At 50.6% G+C, this 27,567-nt stretch overlaps 1 protein-coding gene across 5 annotated transcripts in view; it reads right to left on the bottom strand.

The window, feature by feature from the left end:
• The window catches only part of CAPZB (capping actin protein of muscle Z-line subunit beta), a 133,179-nt gene that overhangs the window by 41,850 nt on the left and 63,762 nt on the right, over positions 1-27,567 (bottom strand). For all 5 annotated transcript variants that reach the window (XR_013993816.1, XM_081056543.1, XM_081056544.1 and 2 more), the window contains exon 3: positions 10-131. Coding sequence is in view for 4 of the 5 variants with exons in the window: in XM_081056543.1 (XP_080912669.1) it covers positions 10-131 (122 nt within the window). In the remaining variant the exon portion in view is untranslated. The remainder of the gene's footprint in view (positions 1-9; positions 132-27,567) is intronic.

Genomic DNA, 27,567 nt, shown 5'->3' with positions numbered 1-27,567 from the left:
GGAGCTCACCTATACGAGTCCCCGTCTCTGTTGTAGTCACACAAAAGGTAATCCTTTCCCACCACTTTGTCTCTGGCGATTTTCAGTGGCTGGTCAACAGAAGACAGGAGATCTTCACATAGACTGGGGACCTGGCAGAGAGAAAGGAAAAGGCAGAAACGGGGGTTAAAATAACACATCAGACCGAGGCTGGCGAACAGCAACTGCAGCCAGATCACGGTCAGCAGATTTAACATCTGGCCCTTGGCATCCTGCCAGAATTACGGGCCTGTTCTTTTCTTTTCCACATGTGTCTGACACCAACTGTGTCCCCCTATAAAGAAGCCTGTTCTTGAATTACAGTGAAGCATGATTTCTAATACAGCTCTCCTTCCAAATCTGTGCGCAGCTTTAATTACCTGGTCGCCAGGGTGGTCTAGTACATTTAAGTATGTATGTGCTTCGTATTGGTCTCTGGTGGGCAAAGTATAAGCTGAAGTCCTGAGAAGAAGGTAAACATTTTAAATACACAGGAATCCACAGAGCTCTGAGAAGAGTAACCGGTCCATGGTGGAGAATTCCCGCAGGCTCCCATGCTGGGTGGAGTTTCCAACGCTTTCCAGGCCCCCGGCCAAGCATTACCAGGTTGGCTTGTAGAGTCAACCTTACCTGCTCCAAAGGTAGCATCACACCAGCTTCCCACAGCACCACGCTCCAGCTGGCTTAGCTCAGGGTGACCCACCTGGGGCCACCTCACTGAGAAGATGGTCCCAGGGTCTGGGGTGGGCAGGGCTGAGTTGCAGGGCCAATGCTGCTGAATGTGACATATGGCCCTGCTAGTAACCAGGCTGCTGGCCGCCTCCTCCCAACGCAAACATCAGTTTCCACCAAAATATTCCAGGAAGGGATGGCAGCACTTTCAGAAATGGATTCCTTCAGGCGTGAGTCACTTCCATGCTATATTTTCAATGTGCTGACTTACTCGTTTCATGAGCCTGAGTTTATGGAGGCCCCACCATATCGTTTACCAGGCAAGTGGCTGCCAACTGCACCAATAACCCTCCCAAATGGAAAAGTTAAATCATGTGGCAAGGACACCCAGAAGAGCAGCCCTTCAGAAGGACCGACAGCTACACCAGTCTCTGTTCCTCCAGTAGACCCTTTCCACCATCAGAAAGACGGACAGGGAACGCCGCCCCCTCAGAGACCACCCGCCTCCGTGGGCTTCTGCTGTTCCTCAGGATGCTTCAGAACTCAGCCTATCAGGAAGGTCCTGTCTGGCACAACTGTAAGGCGGTTATCCTGCCTTGGAGCTCACATCCATTCTGGCCTCAGTAAAACGACCAATTTCTTATACACAGAGCCACATCGGCCATCTAGACTCCAAGAGATAGACACACCACCAACCCCAGGATACAACCTGGTTATTTTCAGAATCTCTTCTCCATGCAACATCCGCCCATGTACCCCTCTCCATCAAACAGACAGACAGGAACAAAAACAGGGCTATTTCTTCCTCAAATGGGGCTCTTTTCAAAGTTAGTTTCAGTGATGACTGTATCCGCCCTCCGTCCCCTTCCATTTCCAAGTGTCTACAGTGTATCAGGCACTAGGCCAGGCCCTTGACATATGGCACACTGTCTGCTTTAAGGTCACTCTTATCCTGTGAATTGTATATCGTCCCCATTTTACAGATTAGAGAACTGAGGCCCAGAGTCATTAAAGTGCCCACGACCCACACAAGAAGCAACACTGACTCCCCTTTTTGACGGTAACACTGGTTTAATAGACAGCTAAGAGGAAGGACAGTGCATGTCAAAAGCACACGCTGGTGACAAATGACTCCCTCCCACCTCCACCCCTGCTCAGGTACACTCCTGCTCAGCTACAACGGCCAGAGCCTGGAAGAAAAGTCCTGGCCAAGGCCAGGAGGATTTTAACAGTTTCTACCCAAAGTAGCTAAGACGTGGAAGTAGCCTTGCTTTCTGATTGCTGGGCCAGTGACACAATCCTGGGCACCCACGTGCCTGCCTATCACGTCACAGCATTTCCCCAACTGCCACTATTTATTCTGGTGGTTGTTGCCTTGGCTTAACTGTTGGGCCCCGACATTCTTGGCCTGACTTACCTTGGATTATGGTAGAGACTAAGCGAAAAGGCTCTGAAATTAGACTTCCTGACTGCACTACTTACTGGCCTATGACCTTGGGCAAGTCATTTTATTTCTCTACTAACACTGGATTTCCTCACCTGTAAAGTGGGGATAATAAGAACCAACCCACTGTGATTTGGGGGAATCAAATGGGATAATGCATGGGTGTTGAGTACAGCGCCCACCACGGGGGAAAGCATGTACCCCAGCAGCCGACGTATTTGTACCCCTGCTCACCTCCTTCCCACTCAGTGCCATCCGTTGTCTGAGTCTCAGATGGTCACACCAGCCCAGATCACACCTGAATTCACCACACTGCTTCAGGTGCTGGAGAAAAATAGATGCCTGGGAACCGCGGTCTTCTGAACCCCAGTTCTGCCTGCAGCCACCTGCGCCCCCTTTCCCACTAGGCATGCTGCTTGCAGCTGAGAACCCTCCACAGAAAGGCTTACAAGATAGTGTGGTTTGGTATAAAATGGGCACGACTTCACTCCTATGCAAGAGGTTAATCCACGGATCAAGAGTATCTGAATAATTTCTTGCTGCATTTACACCAACTGAAATGGTATTTTTTTCTTTATTTGTTGCCTGTCTCCCTCACTAGGATGCAGGGACTTCAGTCTGAACGTGGCTGCACCGCAGTGTCCTTAGCAGTGCCCGATATACTTGGGAGGGAGGGGGTGTTTCCAACCTCCCAACACCAATCGGTCTTATTTTTACCTTCAGAAATGGATGTGCAGTAAGAAAAGATTCTTGTCAAGAACTAAACTTTGATGACACCAGTGACCAATTTCACTTGTGGTTCCAACCAGGCGTCCACAACTATCAATTGTGATGCGGTAGAAAAGCACCAGACAAAAGGAACTGGAGTTTTAATTAAAGTCCTGGTATTTTATTAATATATGACCTCGAGGAGCACAGTGACAAGGCTGAGACGCAAGGGACCTGGCTGTTCGTCTCTGCTCTGCTGCTAACTAGCCATACGCTAAACACAGCCCGGGAGTTCCACCCTGCTCTGTGATGCGTCTCAAGGTGCCTTGTTCAACCTTCAATCGTAGTTGCAGGGGGCAGAGCCCACCATCCCTGCGGGACTCGAGGAATCGAACCGGCAACCTTGTGGTTGAGAGCCCACTGGCCCATGTGGGAATCGAACCTGCAGCCTTCGGAGTTAGGAGCTCGGAGCTCCAACCGCCTGAGCCACCGGGCCGGCCCTCATTTTGGTTTTGTTTTCAAGGTTGGCAACCTAATGACCTACTCCTCTTTTTTTTGTTTTGATGTTTCTGGCCTGTAAAATTAAAAAAAGAACACGGCAGCCAATGGTCTAGGAAATGGGATCCAGCCTGTCCCGCGTGTCCAAGTAGATCAGATCAGCAAAAAGGACCAGAAAGGATCCTGCCCCGCTCGCTCTGTAACTCATGTCTGCCAAAGCAGACAAAGCTGACAACAGCAAGAGTGCAAGAAGATGATCTGTGACACCAGCTGTCATCAACAGCTATTCGTCACCTCCCCAGCCTGCCTTTCCTTTTCTAATCACAAAGCTCTTCATTCCATGTAGTTTGGACAAGGCTGATATCCACACCACCACCGCCCAAGGATAGGGCCTCAGCCTGACGACCCTGGGCCCATTCTGGGAAGGAGATCTCCCAGGAGTGTTCTCCAGGGACTATGGGGATGCCCAGCTCTCCTTCCCTCTGCCAGGGAAGCTGGGATGGGTGAGGGTGAGAGTCATGGGCTGCAGCAGGCATCAGGAGAGCACCTGCCTGAGCTTCCGAGCAACGAGGTGCCCCCGTGATGTTACCTGAGCTCCTAGATCCAGCCGCGCTTGAAGACCTGCGCCTCGACTTCTCAAAGTCATGGACAGTACTAACCAACAACAGGAAAACATACATCTAAATTGTTGCTCAAAAAATTACAGCAGCGCAGAGAAAAACAGAGAACTCATGAATGGCGTATGATGTGCCGTACCGTGCAAAGCACCTGGGAGACGACGCAGGTGACAGACTCTTCTTCGCCCAAGCAGGTACATTTTCACCTTTCGGACCAATGCGGAAGGTGGGCCCCATGTCTGTATTCTATTTCCGCCCATCAATCCTGTTTCTCTGATCAAAGATAAAATGCTCTGGAGGAATCGTCTTACTGTCATCACGGGGAATGCGAAGTGTGGGCTGCACGGTGTGCCCACACATTTGTGCACAAGAAAAGCTGCCGGGCCCGGCACCACCTACCGATCTGCCTCACTGCCCCCCCATCCACGCCTGCCCTTCCACCTGAACCCTCTCAAACCACAGCACTGCCTTACTCACTGCTCCCTGAACACGCACGTTTGCACAGGCATTCTTCTGCTTAGAACTCTCCCCATTTAGGGTTGTGGGATAAGAACAACAGACTGGCCAGTTAAATTTTAATTTCAGATATACAATAAATATTTTAGTGTAAGTATGTCTCCAATGTTACATGGGACATATATTTCTATTTGCTAAATCTGGCACCCTATCCGCACTCTTCTCATAAATCCTACCACCCTTCAGGGCCTCGCCCAAACTCCAGCTTCTTTATCAAGACGTCACATTCTTTGGAATTCCTGCAGTAACGCTGATGTCAAAGGCTTTGCGGGAGGCTGTTCTAATACTGCCATCAGCTACCATTCACCTCCTTCCTCGTTCCTTAACATTCTCTGCAGAGGCAGAGACCGGTCCCCTGGACCTAGCCCCAAGACACGCACACCAAGGTGGGGGTCTGCAGACTTCTGATAAATGGGTACTGACCCTGTGATCTGAGGTCACATTACAGAGCCAGAATAAACGCAGTTTACCTCTGCAATCTAGTCAGTTAGTGAACAGACCCCCTCTGTACACTCGTCCCCAAACCTACCCCCACCTCCTTGTCGGGTCAAAAGCTTAGAACACTGGAAGAAAGCACGGTAGGTCTCACGGATCACGAGTGTGCACAGAAATTTAACAGAAACGACAAGTCCGAACGAAGGCGAGCGTTCCCTCTGGGGCGCCTGTGTCATCGGTTCTGCTGCCCCCCAAGCCAAGGAGGGCCTCTGGGAGAACACGAGCTTCATGCTGATGCCCCGGGGCAAATGGTTTCCACCCAAATCACCATCTGAGCTGCTTAACAGCTTTTGGAAGGAGTGCTCAGATAGCACCAAAGGTGTCAGACCAATCCAGGCTGTCGGGGGGATTTCAACTTAATTCCAAGTGACATGGAATAACAAACAGCACTGCACTGGCCAGGACAGTGTTTCTGCTATCGGGTCTGGCGGTGAAGTTCAATTCCCCCACAACATCCCAGGGAGCAGGAGCCACAGTGCCCTCCATCACTGGTGTCCTCACCGGGCTTATCAGCACAGCGGGCCCCTGGGAAGCGAGAGCAGGCCCTCTATCGCGAGCTTGGAAAGAAGGAAGGAAGACGTCAGGAGGTCACTAGCAACCACCTCAGGTGACACCGTAATAACAATGAGGGTAAAGAGGAGGAAGCAACAGCTAGCACCTGGCAGTGCCTATCAGGTAAACCCCACCTGCATCACCTCCTTTAACCCTCAGAACAGCCACATATGTATACAGACATATATCCAGTTACCGTCCCTATTTTAAAGAAGCAGGGGAAAGGGCCTGAGAAAAACAACTTGCCCACAGTCAGAGTTACTAGCCAATGTCTAAGAAAGGACATGCGAGACACAGCAGAGCTAGGTTAAAAAAAAAAAAAAAATCACATCCACTCTTGCTGTTGCCCCCAAACTGAATACTTTTCTACTATCTAACCCAACAGCTGATCACATGAAAAGAGATACAAATCAGACGTTTCCGGCCATAAGTGAGGTTTGTGTTTGTGCCGCCATATGGTTCTACTTTGCCTCTTCCCTTCTCCATTAGTTATTAATGTTGAAAAAAATTGTTCGACCAGCAAAAGAAACTTGAGATGAACCCTTGAAAAAAAGCACAAAAGCCAGACCAGTTCAACTCCATGGATAATCTAATCCATGGCGCCCCTGTCTTTAAGACGTGCACCCTTGTACCTCGGTTTTTTAAAAAATGGGCAAATGAACACATTCCACCTTTTGATCTGCCCGCTGGCTGAGAGCCCGCCACCAGAGAGATAACAATCAAAACCAGACCCTGTTCCCTGGGTTGCACACTCAGACGAGAAATGCTGGTGAAATCACGGCTGGGCAGAGTCCCGGCTGGCCCCGCTCCCCCATCCCCCCCAACAGCCCACTCCCCAGAGGCAGCAAAGGATCAGGGTACTGAGCTCCCTCCCGGTGGTCAGCAGAGCTCTCTGCTTCTCTTTTTATTTTTCCCAAGGCCCAAAACTTTCCTTTCCTTTTTTTTTTTTTTAATGAAAATAAAAAAGAAAATAGTGTTTTTAGTAACACTCACTAGTGTCAGAAACAATCTACAGTGTGGCATTCTGGAAAACGGCAACCTCAAAATCAAACACAAGTTCAAATCCTCAGTCTGCCACTTCCTGGCTGAATGCAAACTTCCTAAATCTCAGAACTGGGGGCTACAGCACTTGCCTCACAGAGAAATTCATTCCACTCAATACATGCTGAGCGGCCATGCCAGGCACGTGTTAGGTGCCGCGGATTCAGCAGCAGACAAGACGCACACGAGCCCTGTTCTCACAAAGCACGCTTCAGCCGCCAGACAGACAGCAACGAGGAGCCATCCAGGGAGGCATGGAAACCTGTCACCACAGGATGAAAAGCAAACAAGCTAATGTTACCGAGCACCTAACTCTGAGGTGAGGCTAGTGCCCTGAACGACCCCAGGCCCTGGGTGGTCACAACAGGTAGAGTGGAACTGGCGTCTGTCCCTCCAGGGAAGACACACGCAAAACTCTGACCCAGCTCTTCCAAAGCATGGGACCCACCGGCCAACACGCTCCCTCTGTGCAGTCAGGCTCAGAGGAAAGCGGTGAGAAGAGAGGCAAACTGGGGAGAACCCTGAGCCTGCGTGGACCAAAGCCTCCCTTCCCAGGGAGAGCAGACCCAGACAGCTGACCCCGGGAAGCGGCTGCACCGTGGCCACTCCAGGGCCACCGGCAGGGGCCCTGCGCCCACCACGCAGCGCAGAGCCTGGTGAGAAACGGGCCCTGTGAACCTGCTGAACCAAAGGCCCCCCCGGCCCTCCACCCCAAGCGCACACACGAGGGGTGGGTGCTCCCATCACTGTTTCAGATCCAGCGCCCCCTACAGGCACAATGCTTATTATTATTATCAAATTATTATTATCAAATGCACAATGCTTATTATGGATGTACCGGCTAGGGCTGTCGTCAAGATCTGAGACGCAGCCTCTCTTCTAATGACACCACCAGCCGGTTCTGAGAACGACATCCTTTAAGGAAAAGCACAGGCTGTATCCTTCATTTGAAGACTGTACATTGTACGGTACACCACTAGTGAGAACACGTTCGTGTCCACGTGAAGTGCAAGAAGCAATTCCCAAACTATTAAAATGTGAGTCTCAGCGTGTGCTGAGACTGGAGACCCTGGTCCACGAATCGTGTACACCCAGCAGACGAAGTCCTCGCTCATAGAGGCTGCACAGCTGTTGGCTGGGGTTCCAGTCACTTAGGGTCTCACACGGATGAAGCCAGCCAACGGGGCCAACGTCAGGAAATCGTTTTTGACCAACACATGTTCTCTTCTACTTAGAAATCATTTATTCACGTGCCATTAACAACAAAGAGCTTTCCCAAGAAACAATAAGGCCCCGCCCCCTTTCTCTTCTGAGGCAGGCGCCCCAAGCCACCCCAGATTAATAATAAACAAAGGCAGACCCCCTGGGCGGGGCTTCTGCCATTCATACTCAACACTCAAATCGCTGCCTTTCGGAAGCGCGCAGCCTGGAATAAGAGGCCAGAAGGTTTTCTAAAGGAAGGGTCAGGAAGGGCAGAACAAAGAGAAGACAAATTGAAAGGAGAAATTAAAATCACTGTATGTGAGTCAACCACCGGCACACACAAGGCTCCTGTTGTCCACATGTAACCTTACGCTTCCCAGGCACTGGGGCCCCATGAAATTAACCATTCCCTGGCCAGGAGCACAACTCAGCACCAGCCATGTCTGCAGCGGGAAATCAAGGTCTTTCAAAGCCGCCTGCTCCTCTTAATTAAGGACTGGTCCCAGAGGGACAAAGCACAATACACAAGCACCTTCAGGAAGCCAGAGGCAGAACACTCACCGGATACAGTCTTGGGCTTGGTGCTGAGGACTGCACGCAGCCACCAAGCTGGTATTAGAAGTTATCACATATGAGGCAAAGAATCCCCTCAGCCTGGAAGGCAGCAAGCAGGGAGGCCCACTAGTAGGCCCCAGGCCCCCACGGCAGTCTTCCTCTTGTCGGCTCTGCCCCTGCACCCAACAGCCCGGACAGTCTCTCCACCAGGAATGTCCATCCTTCCCCAATGAAACCTAATGACCCCCAGCATCCTTCAAGGGCCACCTTTTCCACAAGTTCCCAGAGTGGCCTGACTCTCGTCCACGCTCCTACAGTAACGTACAAGACGCAGTGCAGGCGTCACAGATCTGGGATGCCTGTCTTTCCCCGGTGTAGGGGTGAGCTGTGTGGACCACCTGCTGCCCAGTGCCGTGCTGGCAGGGTCTCCTAAGTGTGGAGGAGTCGTGCTGAATTGTGGAAAAGCAGGGGCACTCAGGTTGAGTTCTGATCTTTTGACGCCCACGTCTGTCTCGGTGGGAAGCCAGCTCCCCAGATGTTCCCAGGGCCTCTCCTGGAGATGGGACTGCAGGCTGCCTGGGTGGGCGGGGTGAGACACACCGACACCCTGAGATAGCAGCCCTGCGACCACCACCGTCCTCCAAGGTGGAGGGAGACTCAAGCTCTCGCACCGCAAGGGTGTAGACGACCAACCCGCGGGAGCCTGGGGGCTGGGCCTGCCCTCACACTCCGAGTGACAGGCTTCCTTTGACAGTGGGGACAGACCTTCGATCCTCTTCCAGGATGGCCATCGGGCCTGCTTTCTCGGTCTAGGTTGTTAAAGTATTGTTGTATTGGCTGCATTCTTATGTTACTTCAAATCTTTTAGGGGAAAAGACCAGGTAAAAACACATAGTAATAACTCATTGATAGCATGGTCCTCTGGCTAAGACTGTAACTGTGTGGGCAGGAAGGGGGGGATCACCGCCCTCTATCTTAGTGCTGGAATTCAATGAAACCCCCACCAGAGTTGGAGTCCTCAACCACTCAGCCTGGGCCACCTCTAGCATGTTGCCTGGCAAGTAACCCAGGGACAAAAATACTTAAGCTGGAAGAATCACCAACTGAATGGGGGCAGAGAGAAGTACTTGGCAAAAGTGGGGTTTTACACGATTAGGTCAGTGTGAACCTCTCTCCTAAAAACCACCAGAGGTTTAGGAAAGCAGTGAGGTCTAATATGGGTGGGTAATGGAAAAACTGGCTCATTGCATCACTGGATGAAATGGTGTAGGCCCGGCCTCAGGCTTTCCAAAGCGTGTGTGTAAAATCTGCACTTTAATTAGACCTTCTTTGGAGCTGCGAATGGGCTACTACCATGGAAGTATATGAAGTAAGATTGTGACAGGGAAATCTTCAACAAGAGGAGTGCAGAAACCACAGCTTTTTACCACTGATCAGGGAGGCTCCCATGGCTGAAGAGGGCAGGCCACTGGATAATCTTCCATGTGTCACAGGGGAGGGGACACTCCAGGGAAATCACGTGGGTCCAGTTGGCAGTAAAGGGACAGCGTGGTGAAAGGAAATCACAAAGCCGGGCCAAACATGGGTGATGGCAACTCAGGAAGCAGTTTTGATTTGGAAGGCCCACAAAACACCCTGGGAGTACAAGAGGTTTCCTCAGATCCCAAGACAAGGGAGGAGGTTTCCAGAGTCAGTGTGTGTCCACGGATCCAATCAATCTCCCCAGTACCTATTCACGACGAGCAGGCTGAGGCCAGGCTGGGTACACCTCGCCCCGGGGGTCCGCAGAGCCACCCGGGAGGCCAATGACCTTGTGAAACAGCAGTAGAGGCTTCAAGCCACGGAGCCACTGAGTCACAGACCAGAGCCCTGGCTTCTTCCACCACATCTTCCCCCTACAACTAGCCAGACCACAGACTTCTAAACAGCCCTAACGTCCACCACAATTCCAGTGATGCTGCTGGTTCCTTTCAAGCGGAGTTGTTGGTGCCCTATGTGTGCCCAGAGCTGTGCACCACGTTATGTGACCACGCAAGAACAGGCTGGGGGCTTTGTTTTCCCTCCCTTAGCCCCTTAGCTGAGAAATCATTCTGGCTGGCCGGCCACCAGGTTTCACACGGGATTCCTTTCACTGGATGGATGTCTCATCAGGTTTTGTTTTAATTTCACCGAGAAAATTTAATTTCATCCAGAGAAAACGACCACACGTGGATGAAGAAAAATCTGTAATTCTTCCTACTGGGGAAGCAGTGAGCTCCGCTCAGGAGCAACCGGTGCGTCCCCTTTGGTGGCTGGGCCTTCCAGGATCGAGGACACTTGTTTTGCCACTTCGGCTCATTAGGAAGCAAAACTTGGAAGTTGTAGCTCCAGGTCAAATCCACTTCAGTGTCTGAGGGATTCAACAGTGTTCCCGCCCTCCAGGAGCTCAAAGTCCGAGAGGAGAGAGGGGCACACGAAGTACCAACGTGCCCCGTGCGAAGGATGGCGCAATATGAACATGAAGAGGACGGTCGCCCAGAGCGTCTCTGGGGAGCAGGAGACACTGGGAAAGTGTCTTGACCAGCTAACATCCGAGCTGAATTATAAAAAGTGCAGAGGAGGTCGAAAGAAGCCTGCAGGACTGAGGTGTGAAAAGGCGCCTTCGGGTGAGAGGGGTGCCGTGTACAAGGCTGACGGCGGCCCAGCTCTGTGAAGATGCTAAAAAAACCACTCAATCGTTCGCTTTAAAATGGTGACTTTTCACAGGAAGGGGGATAGAGCATAAGGACTAGAGACAGTGGAAATGTAACGGCTGTGTGCGATGTCAGAGGGGTAGTGGATGGGGGGGGGTTATCACTTTGTGAGGGGTGTAAATGCCTAACTATTACATTGTTTTGTACACCTGAAACTTTAAAAAAAAATAAGAGTTTTATAGCACACGAATTATATCTCCATAAAGCTACTGCTTTAAGAAAAAGTGAATTAAGAGAATATACCAGGTAGAAAGCACAGGTGTATCGCGGGAACTCTAAGTTCAATGCAAACGCCAAAAAAATTGAGGTTTTACCAGCTATGGGTATGTTATGTGACTTAAGCTTAGGTGAGTAAAAAGTGACTGGGCATGAGGTCCAGGGCCACTGTCACTTTCTCTTCACTCTCAGCTCCCTGACTACGGACTTACAACCCAGAGCTTTCCTGCATTAAAATATGTGAATGCAGCACGGGGTAGGGAACGCATCACAGCCGGGAAGCCAGAGGTGGCTCTGCAGTGCACGGGGCTGGGTCACTGGAGCAGCCCCAGCTGCCCCAGTCTCAGTGTCCTCATCTCTGAACAAGACGGGTTTCATGGGAGAGAAGAGGGGTGTGGCGGGGGCTCAGGATGACAAGAGTAAGAGAGGAAGCCTGCCTGTTTCAGTCATGTTTTGTATACGATTTAGTTTGAAAAGATTTTTAAAAATGTCTGAAAACCACTAGACTAGACGACCAGTCAGGTTTATGTTCGTTTTAAGAGCATGCAAAGCTTCATAGTTCAAGACTTAGTCTCTTTATTTCTTGTCGTTATAACCATCCAGGAAATGGCTTTGTGAGCTAATCAAAAGTTTGTGATGTTCTTCCGAAAACAAAAGGAAATATGCTCTGTGTGAGCCCCCCCGCTGAGCCGACCTGGGCCTGCCTCCCAGGCGACCGGCCTGAACACAGCTCCGCAGCGGCAGCAGCAACGACCCGCACCCCGAGGGAGGAGAAGGCCGTGACCGCAGGCGCTTCTCCCCTCAATTCCATGCTCCAATCTAACGATCTTGGCAAGTTTCTTCATCTGCCTCCAGAACACAAATTACTTCTCTTCCAGGATGATTTCCTGTCCCGTGGAGCCCCCATCCCAGTTCTACTCACTGAAAAGAGTCCAGCCTCTCTACTGGCCACGGCCTAGGTCTCTATCCACTGCAGCGGGGACGTCCCCTTCATTTACCTGAGACCTCCTCACCGGCAGTTAGCACACCACCAGCTGCGTCAGAAACCGCCGCTGGGCTCACAGGCTCCTCCTCTACTGCGGCCCGTGTTCCCGGCCTGTTTCGAACGTCAGGGAAAGCAGGCTGAGCTCTCCTTAAGTGTTTTTCATCTACTTCCCAACCAGATGTGCTCTCAGGGCACTGCTCATCCAGGGCCAGGGCCTGCCAACCTGCGCAGGGCTTCCCGGCAGCTCTCGGAAAGGAACTGCCTCCTGCCTCTTGTGGTCCTGGGGAAGTGGAATCTCTCTCCAACTCACTTCGATGTCTCACCAACCAGAAAGTAGGACCTAACTCAGAGAGCTACTCTGCAGACCTCCGAGCTTTCGTCCAACACTGCTCTCTCGGGTCCACCAGGAACAGGATGCCATACAGTTCCCTGAAATGCTGGAGCTAGACAGACCTCCTACTCGCAAATTCCATTAGGGCAGGCCCAAGGAAGGGGTCTTTGTGCGTTTCAGATGAATTATGCCTGCCAGTCCCAATGACAAGAATCAAGTATCTACTTCATCTCGGGAGAGCTTAGCTTCCTGCTGCAGTACCCTGACCCTGCTGACATCACGTCCCTTCTAAGCACTTCCCTGGCCTTGTAGTAAGTCCTTCCATTAAACAGAACCATGGGAGGACGACACTCTTCTCATTTTGCCCAGAGTGCAACCCACACGATACAACAGCACAGACATCGGGAGCACCCATGGCCGTCTCCCAACGCCGTGGCAAGACACACACATGATGGATAACAAAAAAACGACCAAAGAACATTTGCACCAACAAGTCCAGAGAGACTTGTTATAGCATAGGTAGAATAAAAACTGAAAAGAAAAAAAAAAACCTTTCCCAAACATGAGTGAGGGCTTTCAAAGAGACCTGCTGAGTAGCAAACATTTTGGAAAGATGGAATTTTAAACACAAACACAAAAGGGCAGAAATTTGAGGCAGAAGAGCTATGCACGCAGCTGGGAGGCCCTTTAACGAGGGAAAGAGCTGCAGAGCCCACGGAGCATGGGCAAGTCTGTGCAATGGAAAGAATGTGGAAACCAGTGGGGGAACCAGCAAGTTTGAATTCTGCTTGACACTCCCCGAGAACGAAGCCCGTCTTGTCCCGTGCCACCTTTTTTGTGGTCCCAGAGATCTCTTAAAGCAACAGAAGAGGACCACCTGGCCTGGAAGAAGGCAAGCTGGATTTCTGCTTCCTAAGGGTCTCCCCACAGCATGCAGGAAAGCTCTTCTGCCGAGGTGTTTTTAAAGCAGAAAAACAATTCAGGGGGAAAAACTAACCAACCCCTCAGACCTAGGGACTGCATTTTTCATTTGCATGTATTACATGGCACTCGACGAATATTTCCAACAGAAACATCCTGCACACAGGCAGGTGAGCCGTAATAAAAGAGAAAAACAATATCCCCCTGCTCCAGCCAGAGGGAACACTTGTCTATTTGACTCCCAAGTGTTGAAAGCGGAAGCCGTGGTTTTCCCCAAACAGCCGACACCAACATGTATACTCTTCTTTTTGGGACGTCATGATGTTCAGTGCAGGTTTGTACACAATCTTTTTAAATAGGCAATTTAACTCTGCTTTTGAGGATCCCCTAGCAGGGTCCCCTAGCAGTTATGAGAAGAGTCACCCAATTTTAAGTTATAAGGGTAACAAAGATCAGGCACAGACTCTGCCCCCCTCTCCACCAAAATCTAAGAGCAGGAAAAATGGAAAGCTGGGAGTTTGCTTTGGGTTCCCTCGGGAGCAGCAGCTGTTACCGACCAGAGCTGTGAAAGAGGCACAGAGAGCCTGGATGATCTGATTCGGAAAGTCCTAGGTCCCTGTGAGATCAGACAAGATAAAGGCAGGTGGCACTGGCAGCTCCATAAAGCACTGGTCTCTACACAGCCAGCAAGGTCATCGTTTCCCAGCAAAGGACTGATGGGGGCTTTTCCCCAGGCAGGAGGCACATGGCGTAATCTAGGAAAAAGGCACATTTCTCAGCTCTATCTTAAAATTGCTGATAATCAGTCAATCTCTGTCCCTTCCCTTATCCATCTAGGAAGTCTGAGTGGCAACTAATGACTGATTCTCAGCAAACTGGAGCACGTGCCTACGGTAGTACCTGCTTTTTGGCAAGGGACTCATGGGCCTGAACCAAGGCCCAAAGCTTACCGGCATCAATCACACTCAGTCTTCGCCCAGCCAGCTCCTTTCCTACCACTCTCTCAGGGGTGTCTCAGGCTTCGCCTATACCAAGCAGCTTTCCCTGGAACCCACCGACCAAAGGGGGACTTGGGGTCTCCTGGAGCCTCCACAGCGCTGGGCTCCTCTCCACTGGAATCCGGGTATCACATTCCTCCGGGTATCTGTCTCCTCCATGCCTAGGAGCTCTTTAAAGACACAAATATCATCTTACTTAGCAGTCTGACCCAGTGCTTTGGCTCAGGCTCCAGCACTCAGCGGGCACTTGAGCATGCCTTCAGGGTGGGGACACAAAGGTGAACAAAGCAGACAAGATCCCTGCCCTCAGACAGCTTAACAGGCAGTGAAAGAGTCACATAATTAAGCAATTCCAACTGAGAGTAAAGGTGAGTGCCACGGCTAGGGTGACACAGTGGGGCAGGGTGGGGAGTGAGGCAGGTATGAAGACTGGCAGAGCTGGTGTGGAGACATGTCCCCAGTAAAGGGGGCAGCTCGCACAAAGATCCAACAAGACAGGGCATGGGCCTTTGGAAGACTCTTGGGCAGGTCAGTGTGTCCCTGGGGCAGAGGGGCGCTGGGGGAGGCAGGAGGGGTGGGCAGGGCCAGATCAAAAGTTCTGAAACACAGATTGTTCTCTGGGCTCGATCCTGATGACCGTGTGCGTCCTGAAGGGCCATGACGGGTCACGATTGGGGCTGCCTTTCACAAACGTTACTCTGGCTGCAGAGCGGGAGATGGGGTGGGTGGGCGACTACAGGCAGGGAGCGCCAGTGGCTGCTTGGACAATCCACTCACCCACCTGCAGCAGGGCAGTAGCAATAAACATTCACTGAACTGCTCTAAAACGAGGACCAACGCACCTGCACACGACAGCCTAGACGCGAGTGGGCGGCATCCTTTAACAGAGACCACTTTGAGCACCTGGAGCCATGTCTCCACTGACCTCCAAGGGCGTGAGCTGCACCCCGTGCCCCGGGGCCTGCCTCTCTCCTGGACTCCCAGATGCAGTTCTTACAATTGTCACGTGCCCAGCTTAACGCCTTCGCTGTCAAGACCCAAGTGGTAAAGTAGTAGAGGTGACAGCATTAGAGCCCGCTTGTCCAGGAGAGGACATCTGAGCAGCCTCGCGGCCCATTCCTGGCGGGAAGACAGCATCATGTCCTAGCGCCTGATCAAGAAGCATTCGCCCATTGACCCGGCCAAACAGGAAAACGGAGGCCACTGCGGAGGGGCCCACTCCGCCTGAAAAGGACCGCCAGACTGTAATGGGAAAGGCAAAGAATTCAAGCTGCTCTGGGTCCAGAATTTCTCGTCCATCCCACCAACCACATGCTGTTGGAACGCCCAGAAGGCAAGTTCGCCACCATCTGTTTCTCCAGCGCGGTGGTGACCATCGAGCCACCGAGCACTCATTTGCACGCAACACTGCACTAAGCACTTTACCCATGTTATTTCCTTTAATCCTCACCACTGCTCTCTTGGGGAATTAGATGAATTTGTAATTCTCTCAGTTGTACAGACGAGGAAAGTGAGGCACAGAGAACCTAAGTAGCCTACGCAAGGTCATCCAGTTATTCAGGGCACACCCACACCCAAGTAACTCACGACGCGACTCAGGAGATGTGAGACTGACAGTGATTTACTGCCAGTCCATGTTCCTGCTGAGTCGGGGCTCAGGGCCCCTCTCCCTGCAGCCTCTCGGTGCCTTTCATGTGTCTGCCTCAGGTTACACAGCTTGGAAAGTCTTTGGAGATGAGCGGGTTTGCTGGATCATGAGCTGATACTTATTTAGCACCCATGACGTGGCACTGTGTAGGGTCTGGGGCCATGATGGGCATCACGACATTCCACAGGTACTTTGAAGCCACAGGACTCTTCGGTGCTAATCATGCACAATTAGCGCACACAAAGAACAGGACGTGCTCTAAGCCACGCCCTGCTGAGCGACACAACCTAGAGACTCGGCTGCCTCTAACATGCTGTGTTTAGGAGGAAGGTCCATGAAACAGGCATGGACGTGTGGGCAAGAGGTGGTACGCGACTTTAAGTGCCTGCCACTCATCTCTACGCACAGACAGAATGAGGGGAAAAGCCACTTGCATGAAGGATAATCATTTCCAGTCTGGGGCGAATCTCCTAAAGGGTTTTGTTCTGAACCTGGAGTGTTGTGTTAGCTTCCAGTCAACAGTAATTAAGTGTGCCTGTACACTCCAGAAAGAGCAGAGAGGGAGATTAACGATAATTAAATCTCCTCTGGACTTGGCTCGAATCTCTCCTCCAAGTGGCCTGCTGTTAGACACTGACTCCAAAGCTTCCATCGGACAAAACTCCTACCACCACCATCTGTAACATCAATTCTGGACTTAGCTCGAAGGTTTCAATTACATAAAGGGTAACAGGCCCATCGAGGCCCATCAAGACCCGAAAGTCCGGAGCTTCACAAATGCTCTTCATGCAGAGCAGAGGTATTCTCCCCTTCTCCTGCACAGCAGGGGCCTAGAGTGTGGTCAGTGACCAGGGCCGGGGTGCGAGAGGGGCAGGGAGACAGGGCCGGACGGCCCCTTCGTGAGGCCTGGCAAAGGCAGGTCCTTGCGTGTTGTGATTGACAGGGTCTCTAATGACCCTTAATTGTGAGTGCGACGGGCCCAGGAAGGCAGCACCACATGTGGCAAAGGGGCAACCCAAAACTGTCTAATGAATGAAGTGTCTGGCCTGATGAGGGCCAACGACCCAAAAAAGGAAGGGGGCGGAATCCTTGCTCACCCTGCCCCCTTTGAAAGCTCTGACTCCTTGATACACGCAACAGAAAGCTCTGGGTTTGCTGGAAGGCAGCCCACCTCCAACTGCCCAACAGAAAAAAGAACAGGGACGGCAATGCGGCTTGGTGGCAGCAGCCTGGCCATGGCGGTCACATGATCATTACCACAGACGCTTCTGTCTCCTTCAGCATTTCATCTTTAACAATGAAAGGCCAGAACAGGACACCCTTTCAATGTGGGAAAGGGAGCGCTACACTCCACGAAGACTGAGTAACTTCTTGCTGGCACTAGTTTTGTGACGCTATGTGCATTTAGACTCAGCTGTCCGCGGGTGACGAGGAGAAAGCTGCTCCTGGAGAGGCTGTGGGCAGACAAGCATGGGAGAATAGGCAGCTGAGTCAGACGGGCCTGGGGGTGACCCCGACTCTGCTCCTTACTAATGAGCCGTGCGGTCTGACCAACTCATTAAACCTCACTCAGTTGGCTCACCCGAAACATGGGGACAGAAGACTAGTTTTGTGGGGTGCGGTTTACATAAATATGCAAAGGGTCTACAACAGTATGTGGCATCTGATAGTTGTCACTGAAACTCCAGGAGGCCAGCAGGGCTTTCATTCATTTGCACAATGGCTACAACAGGCTTGTGCAAGTCTGATGTGACCTGAGAACGCCCTGCAGACAGCGAGCAGCTTTACACACAGTCTTCAGTTCTCAAGGTCAGTGTCATCACGCCATCTCCTAGATGACAAGATCGAGGCTCAGCTCTCACAGCGAGGGCACGAGGAAGAGGAGAGGTGAGTTCCGCCTGGCCTTGCGATTCCACGGCTCAAGCAACCATGTCACATCCCAATGCTCCTAAGCAGACATTTCAGGCAAACAATCTCAGGCTAAGAGTTACCCTACAAACACCCAGTCACCCTACAAACACCCAACCAAGAATTACAGAACCCTGATACCCAAATATACCGAAATAGGCTTCTTGAACCCGGCAAATAAAGTGAGTGTGAGAGGAGTGCGGGTGGGTGGTCGGGGACCATTAAACAACCAATCTGCTTCCATGAATGTGCAAAATAAGTGGGCGCTCCGCTTCCAGCCCACCCCAAACTTCTACTTCTTGGCTCTGGCACGGCAGAGGCATTTCCTGCAGCGTGGCCGTGCACCAGGAGTAGGAGGTAAGGTGTAAGGTGCAAAAGCAGCCTCCCCATCACCAGAGACACTCAGGAGACACGGGCGGGGGAGGAGGACCAGTACTGGATGAGGGTACAAGAGCCTCAGACGTGGACCTGGGGGCTACAATGGCAGTGTGGAGAGGATGGGGAGATCAGAGATGTGGCTTCTAGACAGAAACGAGAGACTAGCAGTCTTGATAAGATGGAAGTGCAAAGTGAATCAAAGTGAAGGCCCGAGAGAGCAGGAAACTGGACAACAGAAAGGGGTCCTGAGGGCTCACAGTTCACAGGCGGCCTGTCCTGGGTGATACAGGCACCTGTGTGGTACCTCTGGACGGCTGAAGGCGAAGAAGTCAAGCGAGCTGTGAGGCTACAGTGTCAGCTGACTTGTCCCCGGACACTGAGATCAACCTTGAGACCCATCCTTACCTTGTCAGCCATCCAACCACCCTGTTTAGCACTTTCAAAGAACTCGGGGTGATAACTGGGAGCAGTTATGCCTTCAGGGAACTGAAGCAGGGAGGAGAGAGCCTCCCAAAGCCACCAGGAAGAGGAGGGAAAGTCCCACAGCATGCAGGGAGCCCACTCCCTGCAGGGCAGAACAGGAAGCATGCTAGATTACCCCCATCTCTGCAGAATGACAAATGTTGTTACCTTCGTGAAACCAGTCAGCTGCAGCGTGACTCACCTCCTCTACTTGCCTTGGGGTGGTAGGCGGTGGCGTTTCCCAGCTTCCTGTGCAGGGATCCCAACCTTGACAGTCCAGGGAAGGCAGGGGACCAGTTTTCATGGCCATCTAAAATGTCTCAATGGAGGGCCTTCTAATCTCCTCTCTTTCGGGTTAAATAAACCAAGTCTTTACAATAGTGCACTGGGTTATAAATCCCGCCTGTGAAAGTCAAGGCTGGGGCTGGTTCACCTGTGAAAACACAGTCAGGAAGGCTGCCTGGGGCGTCAGGGCACAGGTCCTAGGCAGGCAGAACCCAGGGGTTAACCAACCGGTCATAGGAAGCCAGTGAAGGTAATAAAATCATCAGCTAGCATATATTAAGCACCTGTTTTACTCGTACACGGGAGCACTTTATACACATTCTCAAATCCTGGCAACTGCCCCAGGAATTCAATTTTCTTCTCCTGATTTTGCGTATCAGAGGAAACTCTGGAGGTGAAGTGACCCGCCTGAGGTCTCAAAGCTGGAAGGCCACAGAGGCGCGATTCAAGTCCCAGTCAGCCTGGGCTCTGCCCACCACAGTGCACGGCCAGGGTAATGGAGACAGACCCAGGGAAACCTGCCAGGGGTCCCAGCCTGCTAGGCTCTCTCCAAAGATTCACCAGACAGGACAGTTCTGTGGTCACAGACCGGAGAGAACCCGATGCCGCCTCTGCCAGCAAAAGGGGATCCTGAAACTAGTGACCTCAGTAGAAGGGTATCCATGAGGACGTTCTTTCAGTTCTAGGCAACAGAACTCTGCCACCGAGGCCATCTGGCCCTCACTTCACAGCAGAGCCAGAGACCCAGAGGGACCTGTGATCACAAAGCAAGTGAGTGGCAGACCCAAAGCTATAACTCGGGTTTCCTGACTTCCAATAAGGTTGGTTTAATGCACACAATGCTTTTTTTTTCCCCCACCGACCTTCTCCTCTCCCTACTTAGGGAGCTAGAAGTTTTCTGAGTAGTTCTCTATTTGACAAAAACAAGGAAAGCTATGTTTCTTTCTATGCCATTTTACCAACAGTTATGAAAAAATTTAAAACTTGGCTAACATCGTACTTAGGGACGTTTGCCAAAAGGTGTCTAGAATTCAGGTCACCTGATGTAGATAGGTTATGAACCTTTCCAGGAAACCAGTGTTTTCCAAAGTGGATTGCATGAAAAGTGAGTAGAGAAATGCAGGGGTAAAGAAAAATGGGCCTTTTCACTGCAGGACTTCTCAGAACCTTTACTGTGACAGTATCAGGGTGGAGCTCCTAGAGGGTAGTAAGTGTGTGCCGTGCTCCTTCCATGGCTCACTGTCTTTGTTCCTCAAGAGATTCAATACCAAGGTGAGCTGACCAATTTCATGAAAGTCAGGAAAAGCACAGCTTGCGTCCAGGGGATACAATCCATCCACTGAGCCGAAAGAGGCGTCATCAGTGGAGAATTTTCCACCCGACCTTGTTTCGTTTTACACTTCTGACTGGTAAGGACAAAAAGATGTGCTAGCCATGCGCACTGCTCCTCTGTGAAGCACCTGTCTGCGTACCTGCGTCCTGGTGCCCTCGTCGCCTTCCTACTCTGGTTACTGGTGGAGGCCCCCGCACAGTGGCTGAGGACCGCAAGTCAGACTGCTTGGGTTCAGGCTTGGCTCCACCTCCACCTGATAACCTTGGATAAGCTGCCGAAGCCCCTTTTTCTTCTATCTCGGAAGGTGTTTTTGGAAGATTTTAGGAGATTCATTCTTTGCCATAAGCTGCAAATATTTTTCAGTTTGTTCTTTGACTTTTAATTTTACTTCGTTCATTTTTTTTATGTTAAATTTGCATATATCAAAAGCCATCATTTTGGTATTAGCTTCCCCGCCTTATAAAGGTCTTCCCCATCTCAACATCAAATATCACCTACGTTTTCCCTCTGGTTCTTTCCTGTTCATTAAATAGCAATTCTTTAGTCCATTAGGAGTATGGATACATGCTGTGCAATAGCTATTTAGCTTGTTTTCCTTCAAAGTTCTTAGTTGCTTCCATTTTACGGAATAATCCATTATTTTCTCACAGTGAAATATGAACATCACTTGCACGACATATCCTGCGTTCTTCCACCACTAGACCTGTTTGTGATCCTTCTGACGCCATTCGCTCTGCCCTCGGTTCAGAGCTCTGCAGTGTCTTCCTGCATGGCCCGCTTGCTCCGTGGGGAATTTATTCCCAGGTGGTATGTGGTTCTGCTGTTACCAGTGGGACCTTGTCCTTTGCAGCCCCTAGCATCCTACGTATTCTAACTGGTTTCTGCTGGGATGCTGACTTTTGTACATCTGATTTAAAGGCAGATACCTTATCGACCCATCCTGTTAGGTCTTACAGCGTAAGAACTTGCTTTCCCTACAATTTTTAGATTTGCTTCATTTACTGAAAGAAGAAATCGTGACACACTACTTGTGTTTGGACAGAATGCTTCGTGAAAGAGCACCTCTTCCCCCCCCCCAAAAAAATCCACCCACAATGTAGTGGTGCTGGGGGACAGCGGAAGTCAGCTGAAGGGGTCACCTCTGCACTGCCATTCCGATCGAGCCCACTGTCCCCACAGCCAGGCCAGGGGAATCGGGCAGCAGTTTCTTGGCTCCTCAGGCTCTGACGAACATTCATATCCCGAGGCAGCAAGAGAGGTTCAGTCTTCTTTCCTGAGGTACTTATAAGTTCCTGCCCTTATGGTGACTACCCTGCCTTTATCACAAATTTCTTTTATAGTTTTACCTTAAAAAATGATTTATGTTTAGCAGGACATAGGAGAAAGGCCATATGGTAATGTTTTCATTTTTTAAGACAGTAATTCAGTGGACAACACATTGGGAGTCACCAGCTGGGTTTGACTTTCCCCTCGGTCACACATCAGGTGTGGGACTCAGTTTCCTTGTCTATAAAAGGAGATCCTCCCAACCCGCTTTACAGAGTGACTCTGAAGATTAGATGAGATGGTGGAGGAAATGCATTAATAACGAGGCCCATATATATTAATGCCTCTGACAGCTGATGGGCAGCCATTAAAGCTATTTATTTTTCCATGTCATTCATTGAAAATGATTTAATGAAGAATGAAAAGAGGGGAGAGTCAAATTCTAAATTTGAGACAAAAGAAAAAAGTTTCTATTTTGAACTTGATAAACAATCTTTGAATAACAAAAGTGTACTGGGTGGTTCGTATAAAAGGTGGGGGGAAGGGGTCTTTCAAATTACCCAGCTTTGGAGAATTTCAAGCCCCTGGCCATAATGGGTAATCTCCATGACTGTTCAGTACCAGTGGACATATCATTAGTCTCCTGGAAATAGTGTTTGCTCCCCAAGACACACACACACACACACACACACACACACACGCACACACACGCATGCGCGCGTGCACACACACAGCAAATGATGCCTATACTTTTCTCCTTCATTCACTGGATTTCAACTTTTAATTTTCCGAACTCCTCCTGCAGGAGGCAATTCATCTCGTTCTTATTTGAATCAAATGTGGTCTATTATTCTGCATATAATAGAACTTACGAGAACTTCAAATAACTTCTGGCCATATCTCTGGGGGGAGCAGGTCAGGTGAGGGTACCCCAGGAAGCCCCATTGCCTCTTTCTAAGCAAATCAGCCATTTCCTCCTAGTTTAAAGGGCTGCTGCCAAACTGCCACCTTGACACCTTGACAAATCAGAGGCTGCCCCGTTAGGTGGCAGGGTCCTCGCCTCAGCCACAGGTGGGATCAAGCAAGGCCCCCTCTCTGGAGAGGCAGTCCTAGGCGGGGAGCAGAGGGCCAGTTCAGCTCCTGAGTCCCGGGAGTCCCGGGAGTCCCGGGAGCCCAGGGGTCTGCTTTCTCCCTCTCGCTTTAGTCACCACAGCTGCAGTCCATTCAAAGAGCAAACGCTTGCATGAAAAGGCTCACCACAACTTTCCAAGGAATGGAGTTCATTAAAATACTGCTGGAGGCCCTTGGCTGGAATGCCTCTTCCCCTTGTAAAAGGGGAACTGCAACACAGTGTCGCCTGTAGGAAAGCTCAGAATAAGCTCAGAAACAGCAGTACGACAGGGGCTGTGCAGGGCTTGTTGCATAATTACCAATTATTCAATCCATTCCCCTGCTTCAGCTCCAGAGACAGTATCTGGCCCAGGACAGAATACCTCCCGACAAGCCCTCCAACAAGCCAAGTCCCCCCCACCTCCAACAGAAACCCACGGGCACTTCCCTAGGTACCAGCAAATGGGGTGCAGCATAGACCCCTCCTTGGGGGTCTTGGCAAGGCTACAGAGCAGGCTACAGCTCGACAGGCACCAGCTGCGTGCGTCATGGGGGGGAGGTGTCCCCCTCCCCTCTGGGAGGCCCAGTCACAGGGCCCAGCTAAGCATCTCCAAACAAGCCCCCAGAGCACCAGTGAGCTATGGCAAAGCCATGTCCCCAGGGGGACAGAGCCCAACTTCCTGGAGCATCAACTTGACTCAAGGCTTTGGTGGAAAAAGCATTCTTTTTATATTAAAATGTCTTTCATATGGGCATGGTATGAATTGAAACACAATTTTTACAAAAAAACAAAAACACAAAATTCTCTACTGGAGGCAGACACTTTTGGACTTGCAGCCTCCTAAACTCCAAACATTTGTATTTGCTCTTCTCTATTGTCAGAGACTTTGGGGAAAGAATCTGAGAAGCAATCAGAGGCCAGGTGAAAGGTGGCCGGGAATGGATCAGAGGAGAGGGCAAAAGTCACTGCTAGCTGGGCACGATGATTAAAGAGCCTAGGACACTTTTACTCAAAAGCAAAGACAAATAAATACGCCTGCTACGTATCTGTTCCTTAGATAACAGTGTGCAAAGCTGGCCGTGGCCAAGTCTTCCTTCTTCCAAAAGAATCCTCCCTGAATCCCCCATGAAGTGCCAGCTCCACGGAGCGAGGCCTTCCTCTTGTACCCCAGCACCGAGAGCAGTGTCCGGCACATACATGTTAAACACAGAACGAGTAACTCAGTCCTGCAGCTCTCGATGGTCCTTGTGAAGACCAATGGGCTGACAGGGAATTCTTATCGTGAGCACGTTTTAAGATCCCTGCATTTTTTTCCTCTCTGGGGAAGGAGAGCCGAGGAATAAAGGCGGCGTTTCTTCCCAGGGCTGAGCACAGTGCCTCACACACAGGTGATGCTCAGTCTATGTGCACTGAACCCATTACTTTTCACCTACTTCAGCTAAGACCCGTTTGGAAAGAAGAAGACATTTTAAACGTTGCCTTTGAAATCGAGGGAAAAAAAGGCTGGTATGAGACTGAAATGTGATGATAATGGGGAAACGAGGAAAGAAAACACAAGCCTGCTCACACTCTTGAACACAGATAAACTAGATCACATCTGGCCTCCAAGACCCCCAAGGGCAGGGGCAGCGTCTTGCGTCCCCAGGCCTAGCCTGTCTCCACCACATGGGGACAGAACCGCATTTGATGCCTCATTCCACACAGCTGTCACTGGAAAAATAACTGCCAGGTTTCACTGGTTCAACTATTAGAGACTGACAACTGAGTAACAATGCTTAGCAGAAATCAGATAACCAGAAATATTAATGAACTCTTAAATATAACATGAGCTTTGATTTTCCCAGTCACGTGTGGGAGCTTGGCTCCGCAAGGAGGTTCTTGGAATCAGAGGCAGTGAGGGCTCCACTCAGTGCCCCCCGAACCCCAGTGTCTGGGTGTAGCCTGGGCCCTCCAGCCTGAACGTGTCCAGACCTCACACTCCTTTGCGGGTTCCTCGCTACCCAAACTCGGGGGACAAGGTCTGTGGGCTATTCCAAGGAAAGGTGCTGCTGAGGCTGGCAGGGCAAAGCCCTTTCTATTTCTGGAGGCCGATTCTGGCTGCTAAAAGGAGGAATTTGCTGAAATGAAGACCGCTCAAGTTATCAACTGCCTGGTCAGAGAATTGGATGTCTCTTTCACCTTCCTCCCGCCGCCTAGCCGGGATGGCTGGGTTCCTTTCCCAGCGCAGATGTCTTCCCCCTTGCTTGAGTCAAGTCTGGGGACACCCAAGAGACGGGCCTTCAGGCGACAATAGTGAAGAAGAGAGAAGGAATCCAAAAAATGAACTGACCAGAGCAGCGACTTTTCTGCTTGGTTAAACAGACTGAGGGCTATTTTGGGGTTGCTCTTAAAAAGGCAAAGGATGGAGGGCCTGCTGGGTGCCAATTTGCAGAAACAAACTCCTTCCTCAGCTCAGGGCTTCAAATATACCCCGGCTATTGCTGCCAGTGTGCAGAGCCAAGCCACAGAAGGGCAAAGTTTAGGAAGCCAAGGGAGCACTTTAACATCATGGGATTCCTGTCCCACAGGGACGCGTGGGTATTTTTGAAACAGCTTAACAACGGGTTTCGGCTGGCTTCACTCTAGTACAATGGGATTTAATGTGTAATAAAATGACGTTCTGGCCATCTGCACAGGAAGGTCATTTCCCACCAATCAGAGCATGTGTTATAATCCCAAGGCAGCAGCTCTGATGCTGGAAAGACAAGAAAAGAAGCAAGCTGATCTGGCATGATAAATTGGGCTGCCCTGGCCTAGCTGCCAAGCACAGGCCACGTTTCTCTGAACTACCACTCTGTAGTGGGACCCCTGGTGGACCGGGTACGTTCCCCTACAGTCTTTGGCTCCGACATGTAAGCGAGGCCATTCCCTTCACGGGAATGCTGGCAAATCCTAACATTCTTGTTAGTCTTAAAGTTGGAGACTTTCCTTGAAAACAGCCACACACACACACACACACACACCCCCGCCCCATTAGTTTAGGCAGGTGAGCATGGGAGGAGTGACTGCAATTTGCACCCAGCAGTGCAGTGGAGGCTCTGAAAACACCAGACTGATCCCAGATGACATGAAACAAAGGCCTGGAGACACTGCTTCTAGAACGACCCATAACAGTGTGAGTGTTCTGAAATTACAGCTTTGGGAAGAAACTGAAACTACAAGTGAACTTCAGAGCCACGGCGGTACACGCAGCATGGACCAACTCTTACAAGAATACGAGAATTCTGCAAATCCTCTTAAAAAGAATAAAAGTGAATCTGTCATTCCCAGGGAAAACTGAAGAAAAACAGCAGCGATTAAAGAAAAACATTCAAAGAAGGAATTTCTAGGACGGGTCACACAGATACAGTCCAAGTGCCCCTTACACACCAGAGTGTGAAGCAAGGGCCTTGAAGCAAGAATATGGATCAAGAAGGGGCTCTGAAGCTCGTCAATACAGTGCTGGTGAGGCATGCTTTCCCAGATTCGAATTCGGAGAAAAGTCACGATCCATTTCCTTTCTGACATTCATGCTACTTCAAATTAAAAAATGAACGAGACTACCGATTGATTCCCCAGTCCATTCTGGAGGATGGGGATCCATTATGACCTCTTGCTCAGCCTTAGCGGGCAGACGGGGCCCAAGACCTCCAAACAACGGGCACGGGGAAGTCAGCACCTTCCCAGCCTCCCCGTGAAGCAATGGACAAAAGTGAACTGTGACCCTAAGCGGCCTGGCTCTAAGCAGGGAACGTCCTGCAAGTCTCTAGGTGTTTTCGTTTTTTATTATGTGAATTTTAAAGTATTCTCCATAATACATCTAGGTTTTAATATTTTAAATTACTAATGAATTCAATTATTTAACACTTTCCCCCCAAACAAGTCAGACTGATACATGAGGAAGACATACCATATTACATCTGCTGCTCTGCGTTTAAATGATTGGACCTAAAGGTACCCAGCAGTTGCCCCAGCAGGAGACACCGGGTTTCCTGGTGCTGCTTAGCCTCACCACCCTGACTCCTTCCTCAGAGTCTAAATCATCTTAAAAAGGGGAGGTGGTCATATGTATACCACGAAAACTCGAGGAACTGATAACACAAACGGAAGCCTCCAGCTCATTCAACCAATGGTAGCCATCGACACCCTACACCTGCCTCCACGCCGTCTCCAGCCACACTGTCCAGAAGACGAAGTTAACAGTGGGAAAGCAGTGCACTCCGAAGGCATCTACGGAATGCCACATCCCACGTCACGTATCAGGGACAGATACAGTACGGCACTTCAACCGGGTCCCAATACCCCTCTGCAAGCCCAGCCTCAGGGCTGCTCTGTCGCCCAGCACGGGCCACAGTGGAAGACGGCTCACCATCAGTGCTGCGATTCCCTGCCGAGTCCAAGTACAATTGGCACATGCAGCAAAGGAAGCAGCTGACCAGGTTCCCATAAAAGCCGCAATGTGCACGTCTCTGGAATAAAGAGTGATGAGGGACTCTCAGAGAAAATACACAGCTGTAGTAAAACACTTCAGTTGCCATAAGAACAAAATAGCCCGTTCAACACCAAGAGTCTACTGAGAAAAACTTGCTCATCATTTACTTCCATGTTTGGTTTATTTCTAAGACACAGTAATGGCTACATTGGCAAACTAAACTT

This window comes from Rhinolophus hipposideros (genome assembly GCF_964194185.1).
Source record: "Rhinolophus hipposideros genome assembly, chromosome: 8".
In the NCBI taxonomy this organism is placed as follows: Eukaryota; Metazoa; Chordata; class Mammalia; order Chiroptera; family Rhinolophidae; genus Rhinolophus; species Rhinolophus hipposideros.
This window is presented reverse-complemented; position numbering and strand designations above follow the sequence as displayed.